The 22628-nt window shown below is 42.0% G+C and overlaps 1 protein-coding gene across 25 annotated transcripts in view; it reads left to right on the top strand.

The window, feature by feature from the left end:
- Window positions 1-22628, top strand: part of ELAVL2 (ELAV like RNA binding protein 2) — a 104052-nt gene that overhangs the window by 7518 nt on the left and 73906 nt on the right. For 2 of the 25 annotated variants that reach the window (XM_063320285.1, XM_063320283.1), the window contains exon 1: window positions 19037-19178. The exons of 21 other annotated variants lie outside the window; for them this stretch is intronic. In XM_063320285.1, the coding sequence (XP_063176355.1) occupies window positions 19148-19178 (31 nt within the window). In that variant the 5' untranslated portion in view covers window positions 19037-19147. Of the gene's footprint in view, window positions 1-19036; window positions 19179-22628 lie in introns of those variants that run through there. 2 more of the 25 variants (XM_063320282.1, XM_063320281.1) reach the window with 1 other exon arrangement.

The following is a 22628-nucleotide window of genomic DNA, read 5'->3' as shown; positions in this document are numbered from 1 at the left end:
TATGGCAGAAATCTTAAGGAAAGCATGCTTCCTCAGAAACTTATTTAAAAATTCTAAACCCACATCAAGTTTTTTGAAATAGCTCACAGTCTAAATCTGTCTTTGCTGGCAAAATATCTGGGGTTTTAGGCGCAGTAATTATATAATCACAGAAATTGTAATGGGAAGGTCTTACTTGGATACATTTGGAAAAAGCAAATTGGGAACAAGCTGAAGCTTTCCAGATGGAGCTTAAACTAGTGTCACACTGTTTTCTATTCTGTTTGAGCCCCACTGTTCCTCATGGTACTCCAGTACTTAAGCAACAGGGGTTTTCATTTGTTTTAATCATCGTAGTAATCCTGGACATAATACGGTTTTGGAAAAAGCTGTAGTTCCCCTAATAGAAAGCTGGGATGAGTGTTATGTGTTTAAATGTCTTAGGAATGCTTCACAATTGTTTGTGCACCAGCCAAGGATCAGAATGAGGATCATTGTAGGCAGTCCTAGGCTTCACTTCATAAAAACATTGTGGTACTGATTCTTCATCCCCTCATACAGCCCTGACATTGCTGGTGGCTCAAGTGGTGCTGCTGCTTATCAGAATCTGCCCAGATGCTTAGGCTCGATAAGGCTGTAAGATGTTGCAAGGATGAGTATCTTGGTTTGCTGTGTTTAGCAGACAATGGGTATATCCCAGTAAACCTGCAGTGGTTGACCAAATGACTCAGAAGCTAGAAAATAATGAAGTGCTGAGCACACTGTAGGATGGTCTTAAGGACTCCAGACACTTTCTCTGGTGTTCAGCTGAGCATGGAGTAGATTTATAAAATGTTATACACTGGACAGTTACTGAATTGCTTGAATGTAATGTAAAGTATGTACGTGCAGTTTCTTAAATACCCAAGTACTGGTAAAATAGGGAAAATCAAATGTTCAAATGCTTTGTAACACCATCTACATGGAGGTAGGAAAGGCTGTTCGAGGTATCCTGGAACATTTCATTGTGACGCACTGAGCAGCCTTTCTGTTGGTCTGTGCTAGCTGCATTTGCTTTTGGATTCCTGAGGGTGAGTTTGTTTAACCAAGTACTTATTCAGACTTAACTGAATAAACTTTATGTATTTTTGTGGAATGAAACTGCCGTTGCATGATTGCTGGAGTACTGATGTTCTACAGTTTAAATCTTAATGACAGAAATGAAATTAGTAGGATTTGTTTTACAGAACGGATGAACAGAGCTAATTTCCGGGAAATTGAAATAAATATTTGTAGATAAATGCCTTAGTCATTTGAAAGGATCGAGAGAAGGAGATTCAGCTATAGAAAGGGAAAAGTAATGTAAATTCAGCTTCTCTACCAGTAGTGTCCCTGCTTCTTACCCTGGTAACAATATTTTTCAATATAATTCTTATATATTCTTTAAGAAGTAGCATTATGGTCAGAAGGGGTACTTGAAGTCAGCTTCCCTTTGGCTTAAGTTGCCTGTTATTTCTTATTATATTGATTTGCCAAAGATTTCTGCCATATTAACCTGGAGTGAGGTAGGGGAGGATGGAGGGCAGAAGACGACAGGCAGATACTTTTTATGCAACTTCCACCTGGTGGGATTGCCTGGGTGAGGTGGTGGTTCCACTGGGTTTTGCAGATACTCAGACAGTATCTACATGCCACAGGGGCTGAACATGGGAAGGGAGCCCCTTGGGCTGACCTTGTCTTTAATTTCAAGGTGAGTAATGGATACATTCCAAGCATGAATGTTCCATGGTATCTAAATTGAGTTTGGTAAGGAAAAAGGTGTGGTTTTGAGAGTCTTGAATCTAGAGCTGTGTGTCTTTCTATACTGAGATTTGGACAGTCAACCTTTGCGTGCAGGGGGCTGCAGGGTTTTGTTTCGGTGTAATGATATGGGAAGCCTACTGTTAATATGGCTTAATGTAGATAAAAACAGCTAAGGCTTTCATGGTTATGTCCATTGTTAATAATGGAACTACAAAGTGCCTTCAAGAAATGGAGTTCCCTGTTTTAGGCTTGCTGCAACGGCTATCAAAAGTGAGAAATTAAATACCTAAACACCAGAAAAAGGGCAAGGGTTTGTCTGCCTAGTGTTTATACTTGTCCTAGTGAGCTTGGCACTTTTTGTTTTGTAAATACTTGTGGCTTGAGTGCCCCTCTGTTTCTTATCTGTCATTAACTTCAATACTTTAAGGATATCTGTGAATGCATTCTTGAGGTTATGGTCTTCCCCCTTAAAAGCTGCAGAAACAGCTGTGCCTGGGCTTGAGCAGCACCTTTGGAGAAGAGTATGCTGAATGGCTAAATACCTTTTCATAGCTCATGGAGTCAGAGTGGCACAGATGCACGTGTTTACCTACAGAAATAGTTAAGGTTCCTGCAACACTGTTCCAGGTCACACTGAGAAGTGCATGCAAGGTGGGGAGGATGAGGAGGTCCCTTGGAGCTCTGGTCTAGCTAAGGGGTGTTTCTGATGAGTAAGCTGGGTGCAGGAGGGAGTAGGTATTGTGACAGAGAAGAACATTATTAGGGGTTATTTGGTCTTCTGAATTTGCTTTGAGTATATACATGCACAGCTGTTGCTCTGAAATGGGTTAATATATTGCAAGAATGCTAGCAGCAAACATACCTTCACTATGTTCCCGTTTTATTTTTGTAATGGAGTCTTTGTTTCAGTGCCATCCATTTTGTTCATCCTCTTGCAATACCAGAAAACTAATGCTGTGACCTCTGTTTTTATTCATCCATTAGCATTAAATTTTTTATGCATCAACCCAGTTTTAGCGGCAGAGCAAGATCTTGGGATTTATTTATTTTTCTGTATCTACTCTTCATCTCCAGTCTTGAACCAGCAAATATAATTAGCTAAAGGTAAGAGGTGAACACGATTGCTTGCATGTCACAGTTGATTTAAGAAGGGCTTTTAAATCTTCTACATTTAAATATAAAAATCCTAATACCTGTGATAATTGTGATTAAGGATGTTATTTTTATCTGTAGTAACATGCATAGAAATCTCGTCAGACTTCCTGCTGTGGTTCCTTTCTACCCAAACATGCAATAGAAGCTGCTGTTTCCAAAAGAGGGACAGCTAAATTCATAACTCTAAACCACCATATGCTTCTTGTAACAAACTATGCATGTACTGCATGCATGCAGTAGTGAAGAAATTAGTTTATTAATGAGTTAACTTTTTCATTTTATGTGCTTACACCTTGAGCTGTAACCCAAAAATTGAGTTCCTGACCTAAAACTGTTGTTGCTAATCTGGTCAGAGCACCCATTCTGAAGGGTACTGGGAAATTGCTGACAAAGTGAACTGCATAAAGTGAGGAAGACTTTAGAACTGCTTTTGCATTCAGATAGCTAAACTGTGAAACTTGGCACAGCGATAGCACTTGCCTTGGACTGCATCCATGGTTGAGATGTTGGTAGGCAAGATGAGAATTACAGCCTCATTAACCAACTGAGTAGCTGAATTTTTTTCTGTAACAGTTGAGCAAACTGAAAGAAAATTAAATGGAGTCATGCTTGTCTTTTGATAAAAGCTATTTTTATAAGGAGAGTGGTTCTTGTAGTGAAATTCCTCTGAACCGGTACAGCTGAAGGATATAAAACTAGCCATCGTGATGGAGACTGAGGCTTTTTTTGGATATAGCTCAAGGATCTCTTCTCTGCTGAAATTGTAACTGAGCTGTTGAATTACTTTTTTTTGTGTGGAAGGTTTCTCGCACAACTCTGAGGTGGTGACTGCTTCCACATCAAGTGGTGTAACACAAATGACACAAAGGTTTGTCTAGTGGGAAGGGTCCCTGCCAATGTCAGCAGTGTTGGAACTAGGTGATATTTAAAGATTGCTTCCAACCCAAAGCGATCTGTGAATCTATGATAAAATGTCAGGGAAGGGGACTTCATGTCCAAGTTAGGTAACATTAGGAGAAATGTACATTCCATTTTTTGGATTTGATAATCTAGTCTTTCAGAAGTAGCTGTTAGAAAAGGAGTAGATACTGCAGACTTTTGCTGTGGTAAAAGTACAACCTGTTTTTCTTTTGTGTATATGGCCTTTTTTGATCTTTACAAATACTGCATGTGTGTAGCCAGGTGGAGTAAGGATTACCTGTATTGAAACATGGGATGTCAATGTTCCTGAAGAAATGCTAAGTCAAATTGCCCAACTTTGGTGTGAATTGCATAGCATGATCAAATGCACCAAGTTTCCTGTTCGAAGCAATGCGTGACAAAGGATAATGAATTGATAGTTTCTGTAGGAACAGTTTCCTTTTTTGGCTTAAATTAACTGTGCAGTATCATATTTAACTTAAACTTTTGTGTATCAATCCCATCTAATCTTGGTATGTACTGTCAGAATGTCCAATATGAAGGACCTAATTTTGATGGCTTGCTCAAATATTCTAGTACTGAAAATTAATGACCATCTAATTGTGTCTATCCTCCCGTTTGTTAAATTGGGTTGACTTTTTAAAAACTTATTTATATATCTTTTCATGACTCACCTGAGAAGGCTGTGCTGCTTTTATCTGAATACATCTGAAAAATCTGGCTGTTAGGCTATTAGGAAGAGCTGTAGGCACATGATTGTAATGATACGTTTGGTCAAAATTCAGATAACTGAGTAAATTCCTGTCAAATGCAGTACATGTATGCAGGACTTTCCATTGACGTACGTAAGTGGATATGAAATGATACACTCAGGTACAGAATGATGTAGACAACATCTAATACTACCTAGAGGTTTGAACAGTTGAATGCAGATGGTAGGTGTTTGTTATGTGTAATGCATATGGACTGAAGGGTTATTTAATCCTCGGTGGAAAAATACAGTTGTACAACAGGATTAAATGGGAATGGGAGCATCAATTTCTTGAAACATAGAAGTATTTGAATTATTGTGGATGTCACAAGAGGTGAAGGTATCTTTCGTATTTGAATGCAAGATGAATAGTTTGAGCAGTGTCTGTGACCCGAACTTGTAAAGTTAATCAGTTTCTTGGGACATCTGCAAAGGTATGCCTGACTCCAGTGCTTGTAATGCTCTTTGAACTCAGTAGACAGTGGGTATAGCTCATGAGTTCTTAGCTTCCGGATGTGCCCTTCCTTCTGGTACGTGTCAGCTCTTTTTTTTCTTTCCTGGCCTGAGGAAGATGATGAGCTTACTTGCACGCGTATGACACTACATTCTTAAGTCAGTGACATCCTCCAAATCGTCATGCTGTCATGTTAAACATTTTAAAAAGTCTGCTTGAAGGCTTGCGCTACCTGATGGTGTGCTCACTACAGAGGTTCTGCCCTGCTTTGACTTAAAGATGAGTGGGCAAACATTGAAGATTTTTTTCTTAATCTTAGATGGTAATTTTTTTGGTAGGTCTTAAGTCTGGCCAGGGAAGTCGTGCACTGTATATCCTAACATGAAGAGTAATTTTCCACACATTCTTGAACCAAAAAAAGTGTCAGACCAGGCTTTTAGCTACTTGGTCAAGAAAAGCGTTCCCTGAGGAGCAGTTTCTCACAGGTGTCTCCTCTGTACCAGGCACCCTTAGATGACAACCTAAGCCTTTCTTGCTGCTGCTAGCTGCTGTTCAAAAATGGGTGCTTTGTGTGTAGCACCAAACTAGATGGGACTAAATAGTGAGAAGCTATTCCCATAGCAGAGGGACCTCTATGCCCTGTGGAGGTAGTTTATGAAGCAGGCTTCTTCCTTGCTTATTCTTCTGTGGGGATTTCTAAAAGCAGTTTTTTTCCTCCCCTTACTTTTCCCCCACTCCAGCAAAAGAAGGGGAAACTCCATACGTTTCCATCTGAAGCTTGAGGGGTAAAGTTGATTTTGGTGACCTTGGACATGTTGGTTCCCATAGAGACTGTTTGGTGAATCCAGTGTCTCACAGGAGCAGAGGCAGATGCAGGCCCCCTGGGACCTGCAGTGGTGGGTTGGGAGATGCTGAAGAAGCGATCGGGAGGAAGCTCATAGGGCTTGTCTGGGCTTGAGGAGGCAGGGAGGAGAAAACACCATACCAGGGGTGACAGATCTCGCTTCCCTGAGAGGGTCGAGGGCAAAATGATCTTTTTTCAGTCTCTGTGTCAGGAATCTGAAGGTCAGAGCCAAAGTAGCATGGGGAAAACAAAGTTTGTCCGGTAGTGTCTCCTGCTGCATGTCAGTGGAGGACTTCACATGGTGGTGGGCACCCAGATGGGGTGCTTCACCCCAGGAAAATATTTTCATTACTACTGGTGGAGCCCTGTGCTGGCTGAGAAATAGGAGCTTTGTCTGAGGTCTCAGCAGTTCTCATAAATGCCTGCAGTTCTCCTGAACTCCCTGGATTTTGTCAGGAAAGCAGCGATGAAGGAAACTTGAAGTAAGACTTTGAGGCGGGCTGCCTCTTCTTTCTCCACTTAGGAGCTTCCTCGTCGGGTAAAGCTGATCTGTGCCTGAACCTGGGTGAGGTCTGGCTGCCTGGCTTTTCCCTCTGCAGAACGGCAGCTTGCGGCGCTGGGTGTCGGAGCAGGCTTTGCGGCAGGCCCTGCTCTCCAGGAGGAGGCCTGGGGCTGCCCGTAGCAGACATGGCTGCTTCCAGCCAGATCCGCAGGGGCCTCATGGCTGCAGGACCCAGCTGGGGGAGTCCCTGGTGCTGTCATGAGAACCTGCTTAAGAAAGGATAAAGTAATGCACGGGTGGAGAAGAGTGAGGGGGGAAAAAAACGTGAGGAAACGGCCTTGTGAGCACTGAGGGTGGAGGAGGTGGTGGCGCTGGCCCGGGGCAGACATGGCCCCGCAACCTGGGGAGGAGGCTGCAGTGGAGCAGGCCTTTCCCTGCAGCCCATAGAGAGGACCGTGCTGGAGCAGAAATGGCATGGCAACCCAGGGGAGGGCCCTGCGCCATCACAGGTATGGGTGTTTCCTGAAGGAGCTGCTGGCTGTGGAGGGCTCTTGCTGGAGCAGGGGGAAAATTTGTCGGTAAACCCCCGTTCTCCTTCACCTCACTGGAGGGTGGTGGCGTGGGGGGGGAGGAGTTGGGAATGAAGGATTGAAATTGAGCCAGGGAAGATGGGGCTGGAGGTGAGAAGAAGGTGTTATAATCTTCTTTTTGTTTCTCACTAGTTAAATGCATTTTAATTGGCAGTACACTAAATTAATTTTCCTCAAGTCCAGTCCATTTTGCCTGTGATGCTAATTGGTAAATGATTTCATTGTCTTTTTCTTGACCCAAGAGCTTTCTCATCCTGTTTTCTCCCCTGTCCTGTTGGAGGCTGGGCAGGTGTCTGGCAAGCCCACCACACAGGTCATGGTCAGTGGCTTAGTCTGTGTCAGAGAGCAGCGAATCTCTCAAAAACGGGAAGACGTAGTTGGCTGACCAGAATGATATGGTGTGCGTGTGTTAAAAGGCTTCCAAATTTAGGTATGTGTGCTCCAATGTTTGTGTGCCTGTGAGATGTGGCTTCTACAAACTCTGTTGCCTAGTTAACCGGTCTTTCAAGTGGCAGAGGAATGTGCATCCAGGGTGTTATTAGTGAAACACTTTGTATTTTCTTCCATACTCCAAGCTGTGCTTGCAGGAAGAGGTGGTTGCTGTGTGTAAGTGTTGCAGGCAGGATAGCTGCTAGATGCATTTCTGTATGAGTACCTGTCCGGGCAACAGATTTTTCTCTTCATTCATGCTGACATTTTATGAAGTTTTTAAATGTTTGTGGAACAGGTATTCCTGACAGACACGGATCCTGTCCTTCCCAAGAGGGAGTCAGAACTTGGAGGTTTTCTTAATTTTTAGGTAGACAATAGTTCCATGGCGTATGACTTGCTCCATTCTTCTATTGTTTGCTAAACAAAGACATCAGCTGTTGAAGCTGGTCATATCACCTCTCTGTGGTCTAGGCAACTGTTGTTAATGTCTTGTGTTCAGTGCCATGATGAAAGATGTGCAGCCATCCTTCCCCAGCAGTGACACGTCTTTGTCCCTTCTTTGGAGCAATGAAAGAGTTAGGGTATTGGTGTTAGTATTACGTGTTATACTCCAGTGCATAGTAATTGCAACTTCAATTTTCTGGTCAGTCCTCCTTAACAAGTGGCTAGGTATTAAAACTTGCTTTCTCAATTGTCTTTGCTTTTTAGCCAATGATAAGCTGATGGTCAGTCCCCATTGGTATCCTGTGTCCTGTTTTTCACTATCTATAGTAAATGAATGATGATCTCAATCTACAGTGTCAGTGCAGAGCCATAATAACCATGAATGTATAGAATTAGGGCCTGATGGTAGTGGTCAGAGGTTGACTTTACGGAGTTGCAGGGGCGTCTGCCTTACAGTCGTGCTGTTGTGGGATGGTCGTTGCTGTCAGAGCTCTGTGATCCAAGGTGCCCCAGAGGGCTTAGTGGTGCTCATCCAGCTCCTGAACAATTGCCTACTATTTGCCACTTATCCCTGTGGGCAACAGTGGCAGCCAGGGGAAGACTGAAGTACATCAAGCGGGCCACAGAGCTCTGGGGGTGCAAGCAAAGGATACGGGAGCTCTGCGGGAAGTTTTCTCAGTTGAGAAGTTGACTTTCTCTCAGTCTTGTAGTTGAAGGGTAAGAGTTTTGGTGGAAGGAAACACTATTTGGCCATTAATAAATGGCTTTGCGGCTAGTGCTGCATACAGCATTTTGCCTCTTATGACAGTGCATCCCTCTTTGAGGAATGAGGGCTGAGTGAGAGACGTGGGACAGCTGACAAAGTAAGGCAAGAGCATCTTTGCCAAAGGGTTTGCCAACGTGGGGAAAAAGACTTGAAAATAGGTATGATAAGTGGGTGTGGGCAGTAGTAATAACTTGCAGTCAGCTGAGGAGAATGGAGGTTGGGGCTCTAAATATAGGTAATGTTACAGGAATGAGAGAGCCCTCAGGAAGGATAAAGCAGGCCAAAACAAAGCCCACTTTTAGTGCCTGTACCCAAGTGTGTGCAGCCCACATGACAAACAGTGGGAGACAGAGGTCTTTGTGTGGAGCTGTGGGGACTGCTGGTGGAACTGAGATATGGTGGGACTGCTTATGTGGATGACCAGTGTTGAGGTATGCAAGCCCTCTTGGAAAGAGCGTGAAGAACAGTCTGTCCTTTGTCTGTAAGAGCAGCTCAGATGCATGGAGCTCTTCTGGCACTTAGGAAAATGAATAGTCCTGTCAGGCTTGGTTATACAGGAAACTCATGACTGAGTTCCAGTGCTAAAAGTTGTGTATAGGAGATGGCAGTGAGGACAAGACATAAAGGAGGAGCTTTGCCAGTGAATAAAGGGATGGTGTTAGAAACGCTAGTACTCAGCTGCAGTTGGTGAAGGATGTCAAGGGCAACAAGGTGGGTTTGAACCAATAATATAGCAGCAGAGGAATATAAAAAGGAGACTGTGGACTTGCTGCTGAATGGGATGGATGATTTACTGACATCAAACAGACAAGGTGGTGAGGTGCCCAGTGCTTTTATTGCCTCAGTCTTCACTGGTAGGGTCTCCTGAGCTCCTTTTGTGTAGGGAGAGGGTGCAAGGAGAAGAGCTGTTGGGAGGAACAGGTCTGGGATCTTTAGAGAAGTCTCAGCTGTTTTGGGTCTGTGGGTCTGAGGGTATCTTTGGGGCGAGTAGCTTTGACTTTCTGTATCTGACCTAAAAAACTAGAATGGTATTGGAGGCACAGGCTCGTGTAGGTAGAAGATGTCAAGATCAGATTCTGCTTTGTCATCTGCTCTTTAAGAGGTCACTGGTTTGGAAGGTGCACTATAGCTTTTAGTTTCATGTGATGTAAGCTTTATGTAGAGAAGCTGACAAACCCAAGCTGGAATATTTTAATAACTGAAAATGCCAGCACAGTGTGAAACTACTGGCTGTTTTTATGAGTGCCTTTCAAGGTGAAATTCAGTCCTTTGCATTATTTAGCAGTTGTAATCCTACTTTGACACTGTCTTCCTGGCCTGTCTTTCAGGTTGTAGGTATTTGGGATAGCAGTTAGATGCCTAGTATTATTGCCCACTATGTGGGCAGCTGCCCTTGTGAGTCTACTTTACACTTAATGCGTATCATCAGTTAACATTTTTTCCCCAGGCTTTTTCATGAATAGTAGTCGAGCCAAATGCTTACCGATTCTGAGGGGCTGTATGGTGGTGTTCTTTTGAGAGGAAAGAATATAGTTGGCTCTTCCTCTACGTAAGTTGATCTGTTTGAAGAATACATAGTGATCTGTCTGAACTTGTTTTCCTGGTGGGGATCAGCCTAGAGGCAAACAGAGTCCATATTTAGTTCTTAAGTAGTCTTCAGAGCCCTCTTGGAGCTAAAAGGCTGTACTTCTGCATGAACCACTCTCTTGAGAGGCTGTCAGAAGGCTTTCCTGGAAATCCCTGAGGGCAGTTCTGGGCCAGATGAGGGTCCTTTGACAGCTGGGATGTTCTGCATGTGGATGTTAGTGATGCTCTCTCTAGGCAAGAGGTGAGCTATAATGAGAGAACTGCTGGCCAACACTGACCCAATCTGCCTGTGCCGAGTAGAAACTACTCAGAATGGTTGCTTGTATATCAGTTTAAGTGTGGGGTTTGGCTTTTTTCTGAGAATAATTATACTATTCAGATGGGAAAGGGGGTTTCGGGCACAATTCTTGGAGAACATGTCTGGACTTTATCCAGGCTTAGGCTTTTTTCAGAGGCAGGCCATCCAGTGTCCTATGAATCAGGGTAACTTGGTGTGGGCAATATCCACCTTTGTTAGAACAGGCTTTGGTCCAGTAAGAGAGGAAATGCAGCTTGAGAGGAAATGAAGAACGGAAAGATGTAGCTGATGAGTCAGAAGACTGAAGGTGGTTGTACTGATGAGAGTGACCTGTTCATGCGGTAACATAATGTAAGTCTGGTTTATTTTATGGTGTGTTAGACATGGATATCGCTGTTCTACCAGACGTGACCTTTGCTTCTTTTCCACGTTCCTGATTTGTGTAAGCAACTGTGGCATTGTATAGTTAAATGGTAACTTAAATAGGGAAGGCAAAGGACTAGTTGCTCTTCTGTGCTTTTATGCAATAGAGAGACTTCTGTATAGCAAATCAAAAATGTAAAAGGTTTGTCTATAACCGCTTACTTCTGACAATAATGCTTCTGGCCTGTACTTCTGCTTCTGGTTATGAGCTGGGGATGCTGCAGAAGAGGCATGTGTCAGCAAGATGCCTTTTTGCAATTAACAGTATGTGGCCACTGGTCACAACTTGCTTGTATCAACAGTACCTTACTTGCTGTCCATTTTTCTGTGTTGTATAATAGTGGGTGATCTCAGGAGGATTAGGATGCAGAGATACAGCAAAGTACATGAAAGGCAGTGGTGGCAGAGGAGGGGAGGGAGGGATCATAAGTAGTTGAGGTATTGCCTCTGGCTTAGATATTTTAACAGTAGCTAGCTGTCCTTGTTCTGTGCTTCCTTCACTTTGCTGCAAAATATATTTAACTTGTAATATGATATGGACACTTTTCTTAGAACTTGCAGGTAGGAAGGAATGGAATAGAAGGTTAAGCAGCCTTTCCCAGTGTCTTCTGTGGGACAAACAGTAGTTGTCATGAAACCCAGGTAACCACCTGGAGGATTATGGAGAATTGGAAAACATGACCATGTTAGAATGAGTAGATAATGTTCTGCTTCAGCATCTTTGCCTTGATAGTGATGTGTTCTTTGCTGCCTGCAGTCCAAGTGCCATGCATACCTCATGTGACAAAGACTATTAAAAGTAGGGATTCTAAATTGCACTTCTAATGTATTCCACCTCATGGCCATTCATTCTGTTTAGCAGTTGGGATTGTCTGTGCAGCTCAAAACCAAAACAGTTGCTGTCTTCTACAGTCATGTTACCTCTCCAAACCCAAAAGACGGCTCTTGAAAGTTGAACAAGAAAATATTGTTTTTAAATGGGCAGAGATAAGTGGATCTAAAACTGCTCATGTGGGACTGCTAGTAACTAGCCATTGTGGTGTTGAAATGGGGCTCTTGTCCTCAGCTTTATAAAACCAGAACATTAATCAAAGTTAATGTTTCAGTCTAATAAAATAGGATTAGTGATAAAGTCTTGTTCTCTCTGCCTTTCTGATTCCCACTTTTCTCAGGAGAAGCCTGTTGCTCAGGATTTAATGCTGAGAATAGTTTTGACGCATTGGAGTTGAGTGAGGTAGACTGAATAGATAATGGTGGGGCTAGCAAAGGTCCAGCCATGCAAACGAAATGCAAGAGTGACGTGGGAAAAATTGCTCTATCCAAGCTGATGAATCCAGTCCTGTGAATGGGTACCAAGGGAACGTGATAAGCCTGGAAATAGACTGATATGGTAGGTAGGGAGAAAACCTCTAGAGCTACAGGAGTAAGATCAAATGCTTGGGTGTCCTTTTTTAATGCTTGTTCTGTGACTAGATGTTCATAGGTTGTTTTGCCACAATAGCTGCTCTCTAATATCTAGGCAAGACCTTCAAACTCATCCTTTCCAAGCGATGTCCAGAAGGAATCATATAAAAGGAATGCTTCATCGTCCTCTTTTGAAGAAGCCTACCTGAATTTTTATACATCTTTTCAGTCCAATGAATTGTAACAACCTTTCAACTTAATAATAAAAAATAGCCTCTCCTCAAGGTCAGATTCTGGAGTGAACCAGGGTGATGTTGTCATTTTATTAAGGAGAGTGGTGTTTGCAATACTCTTAACGGTGAGCAGCTGGCAATCTCTGTGGCTCTTCCTCTAAAAGCACACTTCAAACAGTTATCTGCAGTATATTTTCCATGAACTGCTTTGCTGTTCCTTGATTAGGAAGTGCTTATGACTTACTGTGCTGTGTGGGTGTAGCTAGAGCACAGCTTCTTGCTGGCTAATCAACATTTTCCTGCTTTTTTTGCATTATGAAACCAGTCTTGCTCAAGCTAAATGTAGCCACTGTTAAAACCTGCAACGCTACCGCTGTGTATCAGTAAAACATCCTTGGAAATAGTACAAGAATACAGACCTGTACTTTCCTTATGTGCTTCTTCCACCCCACAAATACTAGGGTAGGGAAAGGATTGTGTGAACGTATGGAATGTAAGTGACCTGGAATTCATGTATTTTCCACTCTCTTTTGTGAGAAGCAGGGTGTAATATTCTATGAAGTTGTCTACCTTGCATGTGGTATTGTCTGATTTGGAGAAGGTGAGTGGAATCTGTGAGGACTTCAGGTAGCCACGTTCATTGCGGGACCTCCTGCCAAGGAGCAAACAATTGATACTGCAGTTATGTACTTTTCAGTCCAGTAGCAATAAGCTACTCTTGTTTGAAGGTATCAGCTGTCTTCTCCTTTTTTTCATGTAGATCTTATGCTAATTTTATGTAAGATGACTGAAGAAATGAAATATGCAGCTGTGCTGGAGTTCTTACCTGCCTGATGTCCTATGTGGAGTTCCTGGAAGTAGAAGTGGCCACTTAGAAATAGCTGTGGCTGGTTCTGGTGCATGCTGTTTCTGATGGCAGTTTTTTCCCCTCAGCATGAGCCGAGACACTGGAAAGACTAAGAAAGCCAGGGCCACTAGATTATACAGCACTTGGATTGTTCATCAGTTTAGTGCTTCTGCTCTGCATTAAACAGGCATTAAGAATGCCTCCTTGTGCGTAATGTGTATGGCATTTGAAAACCCTATTCTATGTGGAAAAATGGTAACAGAGTTAATGTTCAGCTTCAGTTGATTGTTTCCAGTTATGGTTCTGCTGAATACTCAGACTCTTGTGTTTTGGGGCAGGTATTTGGTAAAAGTCGGGTTGACTGTAGATGTTAAGCCAGAAGTAATTGGAAGATGGTTAACTTGAGTGGTATCACTGAACCGTTGTCTGGTCACTTTTTCCTTCAGCTTTTTGAAGCAGTGTCTTGAGACTTCTTGTCATCCATCAGGATGGAGGGTGACGGGTGGGAAGCAAAACAGCTGTCAAAAGCTAACTGAAGTGCTTGGTAGCTACAGCACTGCAAAGGTTGTTGTAACAAAGAGCACAGGTGTACTCAATAATCTAACAAGTGCACCAGGCAAGAGAAGGTTAAACAGATGGGGTGTGTGTATGTGGAATTTTTTTGTGTTACACAGATGTAAAACTTGGTGCTTTCAGGAGATGTTGGTGGAGCCTGCTTGGTGAAGAATTCCATAGGCAAGATTTGATGTGTGGAGGGGAAAAAAACCCTAGAAAGCCAGAACAGTGATGATGAACTTGCACAGTGGATCAAGCAGCGATTGCTGTTCAAGGCAATTTCCTTCTGCTTCAATTCATTCCCAAGTGTGTTTTCCTTTTCTTTTTATAGCTTGCATACAGCTGTTCCTTAACATTGAAGAATTCAGTTCTGAAACCTCTGTAAAGGCATGACACATCTTGTCTGTCTCAAGTTGATAAGGAAGCTGTCACAAACAGCCTTGAGGAGGTAGACTGTGCAGTAGAAATGTCAGAACAGAATTAGGGAGATACACCAATTTGATATATCAGGAGTTGTATCTTTATTAAAAAATTTTGAAGCATAAACCTTTATTTCTCAAACTTTTTTAAGTCTGTTAATTCATTGAGTGCACTGAGGGTAAGGGTAGTGTTGGCAGGACTCCTTTGAAAGAAACAGTGTCTTGACACAGGTCTTGCTTTTACTTACCTATTTATGGTTGGGGAAAAAATGGCACTTACTAGATAAAATGGGGTATTCTCCTGAGCGTAGGTGGGATGCTTTAAGGTACTATTCAGAACACTGTTGTCCTGGACCACTTTCTAGTGTATTTTTTGCGATAAACAGGAATGGAATTGCATGGTAAGTGGAAGACTTTGTTGTCCTGGTTTGAGGCAAAACAGAACCAATTTTTCAGTTTTGTAATTTTACTTTTTAGGTGGGCCTCTTCTAACTGACTAAACTCTGAAATTAACAGCATATTGTTCAGAAACTGTTCACTTTGAGTGATAAGACCTGATTATACCAAGGAATGGTAGGCACAGAGGCTCTTGCTTATACTTACTGCTATAAAAACCAAGGTCAGGTGACTTCACTATTTGCCCCATTAGAGGGTTGGAAGTGGGAAAGCATAGAGGGGTCCCACCTGCAGGAAGGAGCAGACAAGACAGGTGACCCAAAACTGACCAACAGGGTATTCCAGCCCATCTGCTCTGTCTCTTCAAGGAGTTAGTCAATAAGAGCCCCTGAGAAATAGTCCTCAAGGACAAGGGTGCAGAACAGAGCTGGCAGATCTTCAAGGATGCTTTCCATAGAGTACAAGAGCTCTCAGTCCCCAGGTGTAAGAAATCAAGCAAGAAAGGGAGGAGACCAGCATGACTGAGTTGGGACCTGATGGTCAAACTAAAAGGCAAGAAGGAACTGCACAGACAGTTCAAGCAGCTTCAGGCTGTCCTGAGAAGAGTATAGGGATGCTGCCCTGTTATGTAGGGATGAGGTCAGGAAAGCCAAGGTGTGACTGGAGCTGAACTTGGCAAGGGATGCTAAGAATAACAAGAAGGGATTCTACAGGTATGTCAACCAGAAAAGGAAGGTTAAAGAAAGCATACCCTCCCTGAGGACCAAGAATGGCAAACTAGTAGCAACAGATGAGGAGAAGGCTGAGGTTCTCAACAACTTTTTTGCCTTGGTCTTCACTGCCAGCCTCTCTCCTCACGCCTCGCAAGTTGAAGGACTGCAGGACAGGGACCTGCGGGACAAAGGCCCTCCCACTGTAAGTGAAGACAGGATTCGTGACCACCTGAGGAACCTGGACATATACAAGGCTATGGGACCTGGTGAGATGCACCCCAGAGTCCTGAGGGAATTGGTTGATGTAGTTGCCAAGCCACTCTCAATGATATTTGAAAAGTCGTGGCAGTCAGGTGAAGTCCCTGGTGATAGGAAAAAGGGAAACATTGCACCCATTTTTAAAAAGGGTAAAAAGGAGGACCCTGGGAAATACTGCCCTGTCTTGAGCGGGGTAGGTTTAGATTAGACATTAGGAAGAAGTTCTTTACACTGAGGGTGGTGAGACACTGGCACAGGTTGCCCAGAGGGGTGGTGGAGGCCCCATCCCTGGAGACATTCAAGGCCAGGCCTGATGAGGCTCTGAGCAACCTGATCTAGTTGAAGATGTCCCTGTTTACTGCAGGGGTGTTGGACTAGATGGCCTTTAAAGGTCTCTTCCAACCCAACACATTCTGTGATTCTATGATCTGCATTACACTCAGTATAAAAGCTGAGGGATCAAAAGGTCAGCTCTCTTTCTTCAGCGGCTGATGTCTGAGGAGGACCCTGTCTGTTCTTCTGCCTTTGATCCCGATCCGAGCATTCCTGACTCCACATCTGGAATCCTGCTCCTGTGTGTTGCTGACTCCAGTCTGGGACTTTCTCTGTGTCTGCTGGTGATGCAATTGTCATCCTGGGAGCTGGATATGGTTTTGTATATATTGTACACTTTTTATTATTTTATTTTATTATTATTTATTATTTCATTATTTATTAATATTTTAATTAAAGTAGTTTAGTTCTTTTTCTAAACTTGTAAATCTCCTTATCTCTTCCTCTCCTCTCTTCGGAGAGGAGTGTGTGTGTGGCGGGTGGGGGGGGCATCTGTCATTCTGATTGGCCAGTCCAGCTAAAACCATGACATTTGTAAAGACTTGTAATCTAGTGAGTGTGTAGTAAGCAGTATTGAGCTAATATTTGAAATGTTGAGTGCTACTCTGCCAAGTAATTTTTCTGGAATCTTGTGTGTGAATTCTGTCTCCATTTGAGGTGGTTAACACAAGTATATCCTTTGCTTTACTGTTGGTAGTTTCTGTAAGGGACACCTTAAAGGTGTCAGTCCATCCACAGAATGGTGATATGCCATCTTTGTTTTCCCCAACATTCATATGGATTTTAACACAGTAATAGTTTGGAACTTTACTAATAGCATGACCTTGGCTGTGAATTTAGGTCTCGGATACTGCTTAAGTCTCTCTCCCCCTTCTTTCTCACTGCCTTCTCTTGCCTGTTAAGTATTGTTGCTGTTGACACAATTGTGGAAGGTAAAAATTGATGTGTAGATTTAACATAATGTATTCCTGTACCTGCAAGTGCATTTGAATGTTAATGAAATGTAGTATAAATGAACTCTTATTTGTTATTGCAGGTAGAATAATAGGATGACTACATGATGGATCCATAAGTTTCCACCACATATGGATGGTGGAAACTTCTCAGTAACTGTCTTCTCAATTGTGAGAAAACAGAATTGATGCAGATGTGTAATGTATTCTGCTTGTGTTCAATGCTGTTTTAATGATGAGAGCTGGCGCTAGTGGTCAACAGCCCTCTACCGCATAATTTAGCTTTTTTAGTCCATTAAAAACTGTCAAAGGTAAATCAATGAGTTAATCAATTATATTACTGACTGAAATGTTTTAGAATTGCAGAAGTTGGCAGGCACCTCAGGAGATTTTTCTGGTTCAACCCTCAGTTTAAAGCAGGGTCAACCTAGAGCAGGCTGCCCAGGACAATGTCCAGTTGGGTTTTGGATTTCTCCTGCTCTGCCCAGAGAGAGTCTGTATGCTCTATGGGCAAGCTGTTCAGTGCTGTCCATGTTCACTGAGTGAATAACCTTTCATATGTTTAAATGTAATATGTTGTCGTGACACTGTGTACTTCTGAAAGGAGTCTGTCTCAGTCTTCTTTACTCCCCTCCATTTGGCACTTGTACTGATGTTACCAGTAAAGATCAAGGTGAAGAAGGCATAGACTATCTCAGCCTCTTCCATGTCCATTGTCACCAGGTTCCCCATTCAGCAGCAGGCCCATATTTTTCATGGTCTTCCATCTGCCTTTCTTTTTCCATTGATCTAAGTCTCTAGCAATGCTGGTAAGTTGAATTAACTTCTGCAGTCTTAAAGTACACATTGTGTAATCAGCCAGCTTGTTAGCGTTTTAAAAAATGCTTAGAATGCTTTTTCCTCCCTCTATATTAAGATTTAAGTGCTTGATTTTTAAGAGCCTGTTTTCACTGGCTGTTTTTAGTTCTGCTTTTTACACTTCTTATCATCATCAACAAAAAGAGCTATGAAGTAAAGATCCTCAAACTAAATTTTTCTGACTGAGAAGTTACCATGCTTTCCATCTTATCTAAAAGCAGTTAATATCCTTGTGTTTAAAGATGCAACTTGGTCAGTAGTTCAGAATCCTGTGTTACACCATGGGTATTTACTCTTTTGTTTCCTCTGCAGTCTGTTAAGCTGTTGCTGGAGACTTGCTATGGTATAGAGTGCATTATTAAGTGTTCTTTTTGAAATTAATGTTTTTTTTGTAATCTGCTTTCTATATTGTGAGTTGCATGAGAAGGAAGCAATAGTTACTGGAGATCTGGTTTTGGGAAAGCTCTGGGTGTGCAATACTGGCTAAGTTGTCATATTGGGGACTTGGTTAAAAGAATGTGTCTGGTAGGAGGATGAAGGTCTTTTTGACTACAGAATGCCAGTAACCAATACAGTAGTACAGAATGCCAAGTAACAAACAATGTCTAGAGTTTGCTTTTCATCTCTAACCTTTAGGGGAGGAACCTTGCACTGTCTAAGCAACAGTTTACACTGCTGTTGTACAGGGGGAAAAAGGCCAACTCTAGTATTGTAGAAGAGGAGTAAAGTGCATTATTCATCATCATCAGCAGCATTTACTAAACCAGTGAAGACTAAAGACAACTGATGGCGCAGTAAATGTGTGCTAACCTTGTTGTCTTTGCGTCTGTAGAATCTATTGCTAAATCTCAAGATAGACCTTTGCCACAGCTGTCTCCACATCATTTCTGCCACCTTTTGGGTTTTGTGGGGAGGAAGTCTTCCATCTGCATAGTACTTTACAGACTTGTTAGAGAAACTCTTGTTCCCTTTGTGTTTGGGCTTTACTGCTAATAAGTAAGTTTAAGAGTTCTACCTGCATGCAGGACCACTTGGATTCTAGTGGAACCTGAAATTGTAGTAGGTACTTATTTAGACTGTTTCTTTTGGTAAGTTTGTGTTGTAGCTGAGAGCTAACGGAAGAAATCCTTGTTTGTAATGTTCTGTGAATTTTTTTATTTGCATGCTGGCATTTACCTTTTGTTTCTGGTGTTTGCTCTTCTTTTTCCTTGTGTTTGGCATCGAGGGTGCTACGTGATGACTTTGAACTGATGTACCAACAAAAATCAGATAATGTTAAAGGTAATAATTTTCTTGTTACAGAAATAGCTAAATATCTTACTTTTCTGAGCCAGTTCTCTAGCATCACTCTCCTATTTTTGACAAACTCAAGCATTTCCTCATCTCAATTTGAATGATTTCTAAATAAAGGACAAAAATAAACTGTCAGAAGTCAATGAGCTCAGCAAGAAGGTTTTGTAGTGCTACACAATGTCATTTCTGTAAAAGGGATCTATTTTGACAAGTTTAGCCACTGACAAGATCTGTGGGAGAAGCGTTCTAGTGTACCAAAGGCATGATGGTTAGAAGTATCTCTGGGTAGAGTATATAGAAAATATCATAGATTCTGGACTGGTTTCGTGTGAGAAAGAAAAATCCCAAGAGTCTTTGTCCTTAGTGGACCAAAGTTTGAACTGGAGCTGGTGTTTGTATGGTTTGAGCAAGACTGAAGCACTTTGGACAGAAACTCTTGTGTTGGCTGACTCAATGGATGTTGGACGGCTTAGCTTTTGTGGCCCAAATAGGAACTCTGCGCTTTAACAGGTTTTGACTGAAATTGTTTCTTTTGAGTAGAAAAAGCAGCAGATGTCTGGCATCTATTTATGTAGTAGAAGACGGTGATGAAAAGGTAGAAGACAGGCGGAACCTGTGTACGGTGGTCTTTCTAAGTCCACTAGACTTACAGCTTTAGAGCAATACCTGCAGTTGGCAGGTTCAATAAGTTCCCTGGCTTATCAGAAAAACAGGCCTAGTGAGCACACCCAGGCTTGCATGGCTCTTTCTCTTAAGTCTTAAACTCACAGGAGAACCGGCCATCTGTTTTAGGTTGTGTGTAACTGTCACTGTTTAAATAACTTCATTCTGTGCCAAAACTTTGTGTCCTGTGTACCAGTTGAGCTAAGCTGGTGCAAAGAACAGAAAATAGAATTAAAAGCACTTTGGCAATCTGTACAAAAATGAAGTGTGTTATGAGCTAAAGAAAAAGTTACTATTTTGTGCTTCATGCCCATTAACACTTCCAATAAGCTTGAATCATTCATTATGTGAGATTTCCTGGTTGTGAGACAGTGTTACCCCTGTATGACAGATTGTGCTGAGGAGGAAGGTAAGGGTTTAGCTCACTGAGTTAATGGATTGAAAGAAATTCAGTATAAACAAATTTGAATGGCAGTGTAATATTTGATGCATGAAAATTACTTGAAAAACTGATTTAATAAAAGGGATTGGGTAGGGTGGTAAATTGAAGTTGATGTAGCATGTTGACACAGCCTGGCACAGTTTTGTTTTTCCTTTATTTATTTTTTTCTGAGGTCAAGTTTCTCTTCAGAAGCCAGGTGGTATGGTGCACAGTGTTCTGTGTAAGTATCTGGTGTGTCAAAACTTGGTATTGAATGCACACAATTTCTGAAGAGAAGCAGGTAGTCTGGAAATACTTGTTTTAAAAGCTAGAATAAAGATGGGGCTGGACCTCATTATTTTTGAACTCCAGTTGTCTCCTGATGAAAGCAACTGTTTTTAAAATGAGATTCTTTTTTCACAGAGAATAGAAAGGGAAACCTAGAAGTTTCTTATCTGACAGTTTATCTGCCAGAATTGGTACTGGTGTATGAAAGATTAAAGGAAACCTGCTTGAAGAAACAGCTTGTCTGTTGCAGCATTTAATGTGCCACAGGTTTATTGGAGCAATGCCAGGAAGCAAATGGTTTGCCTTAGATTTGAGACATAAACTGATGATGCTTGTAATTATCAGTAACTTTTAGTCCTGGTTTGAGGTAAGAGAACCAATTTTCTTTTCAGTAATTTTACTTTTCTGCTAACTGTCTTGAAACTAGCTGCATTCTCTGAAATTAATGGCATATTTTTCAGACAATCTCCACTTCTAGCGGATAAGGCCTGATGTTTATAGTGAATACCAAGGAATGGTATGCAGAGAGGCTCCTGTTTATACTCTACTGCTATAACAACCAAGATCAGCTAACTTATTTGCCCTATTGGAGGGTTAGAAGTGGAAAAGCATAGAGGGGTCACACCTGCGGGGAGGAGCGGACAGGAGAGGTGACCCAGAACTGACCAACAGAGTATTCCGTCCCATCTGCATCATGCTCGGTATAAAAGCTGAGAGGTCAAATGGGTCAGCCTCTTTCTTCAGTGGCTGGCTTCCAAGGAGGACCCTGTTTTTCTGCGTTTGATCCCGATCTGCGTGTTCATGAATCCAGATCCAGAATCCAGTTCCCATCTGTCACTGAGTCCAGTCTGTGACTTTCCCTGTGCCTGCTGATGATGTGATTGTGATCCTGTGGGAGCTAAATGCAGTTTTGTATATATTGTATATATTTCATTATTTTCTTAGTAACATTGTTGTCTTTTATTTTTATTATTTTATTATTATTTCATTGAAGTAGTTTTGTTTCTTTTCAACTCATAAGTCTCTCTCTCTCATTCTTCTCTCACTTGGAGAGAAGTTGGAGAGCATCTGTCGCTTGTTTTAGTGCCCAGCCCAAACCATGACACTTCTGATGACTATGTATGGCTACTGCTTATCACTGTCAACTTGGGATTTCCCATTTTCATGCAAACATTACATGGTTTGGACTTCTGAAACTTCAGGTGTGAAGAAAGTTGCCTTTGGAGTGTGTTGCAGGTGGATCTTCAGGGATTATTGGTATGAAAAAGATGAAGAGAGAACTGCAAGGTTGTTGAGTGTTCCAGGTGGTAGTGTTCTGGGTAATTAGCCACAGAACTATGGGGCTTTTCTGTCTTCATGATTCGTATCTTTTTGTGTATGTACTGCCTGTAAAGATGCAAGTGGTCATTGATGAGCTCTGAGACTTAGCACAGTACCCAAGGTACAGATGGATCTCTCGTGTGGCATCAATGAAATGCTTTCACAGCATCCCAGAAATGGGAGAAATGAGATTTTGGATGAATGTCTTACCAAACTTGAACATAATCTCCTGGGTCATGGTATCTACCTAGGGTTTGCATCATAAATAACTGAAGTCAGATCTCCCTGTAATTCTGCCTATCTTTCAAGGAAACTCTTTGCAAATGTATCGTGGGGATTGCTATTTTTTTGATTCAGTTTTTTTTTTTTTGATTTTTGGTTCTTTGTCAAGCCACTGAAATGGGAAATACTCTAGCTGTCATGACGGAGGAGGGCTTCAAATGACTTTTACTCACAGTGGAAAGTTAGAAAATTACTTAAAGTCACTTAGAAATAGGAACAGTCTCCTTAAGTTAATAACTCTTCAAAACTTGACCAAAATGCTCTGACCATGAAATTGTTTGGGAGTGATAGTGGAGGGTTAAGTCTGTTGCAGACAGACTGGTGTAGATTTTACTAAAGTACTAAGTTAGCAGCCAGTGGTATCTTACATAGATAGGGTTTCATATCCATTGATATACTTCCAACTTGTTTTGTTCTTGTTCAAATTCTTGAGGTAGGTTTCTGTGTTTAGTTATTAGGAATGA

This window comes from Chroicocephalus ridibundus, chromosome Z (assembly GCF_963924245.1).
Source record: "Chroicocephalus ridibundus chromosome Z, bChrRid1.1, whole genome shotgun sequence".
Lineage (NCBI taxonomy): Eukaryota > Metazoa > Chordata > Aves > Charadriiformes > Laridae > Chroicocephalus > Chroicocephalus ridibundus.
This window is presented reverse-complemented; position numbering and strand designations above follow the sequence as displayed.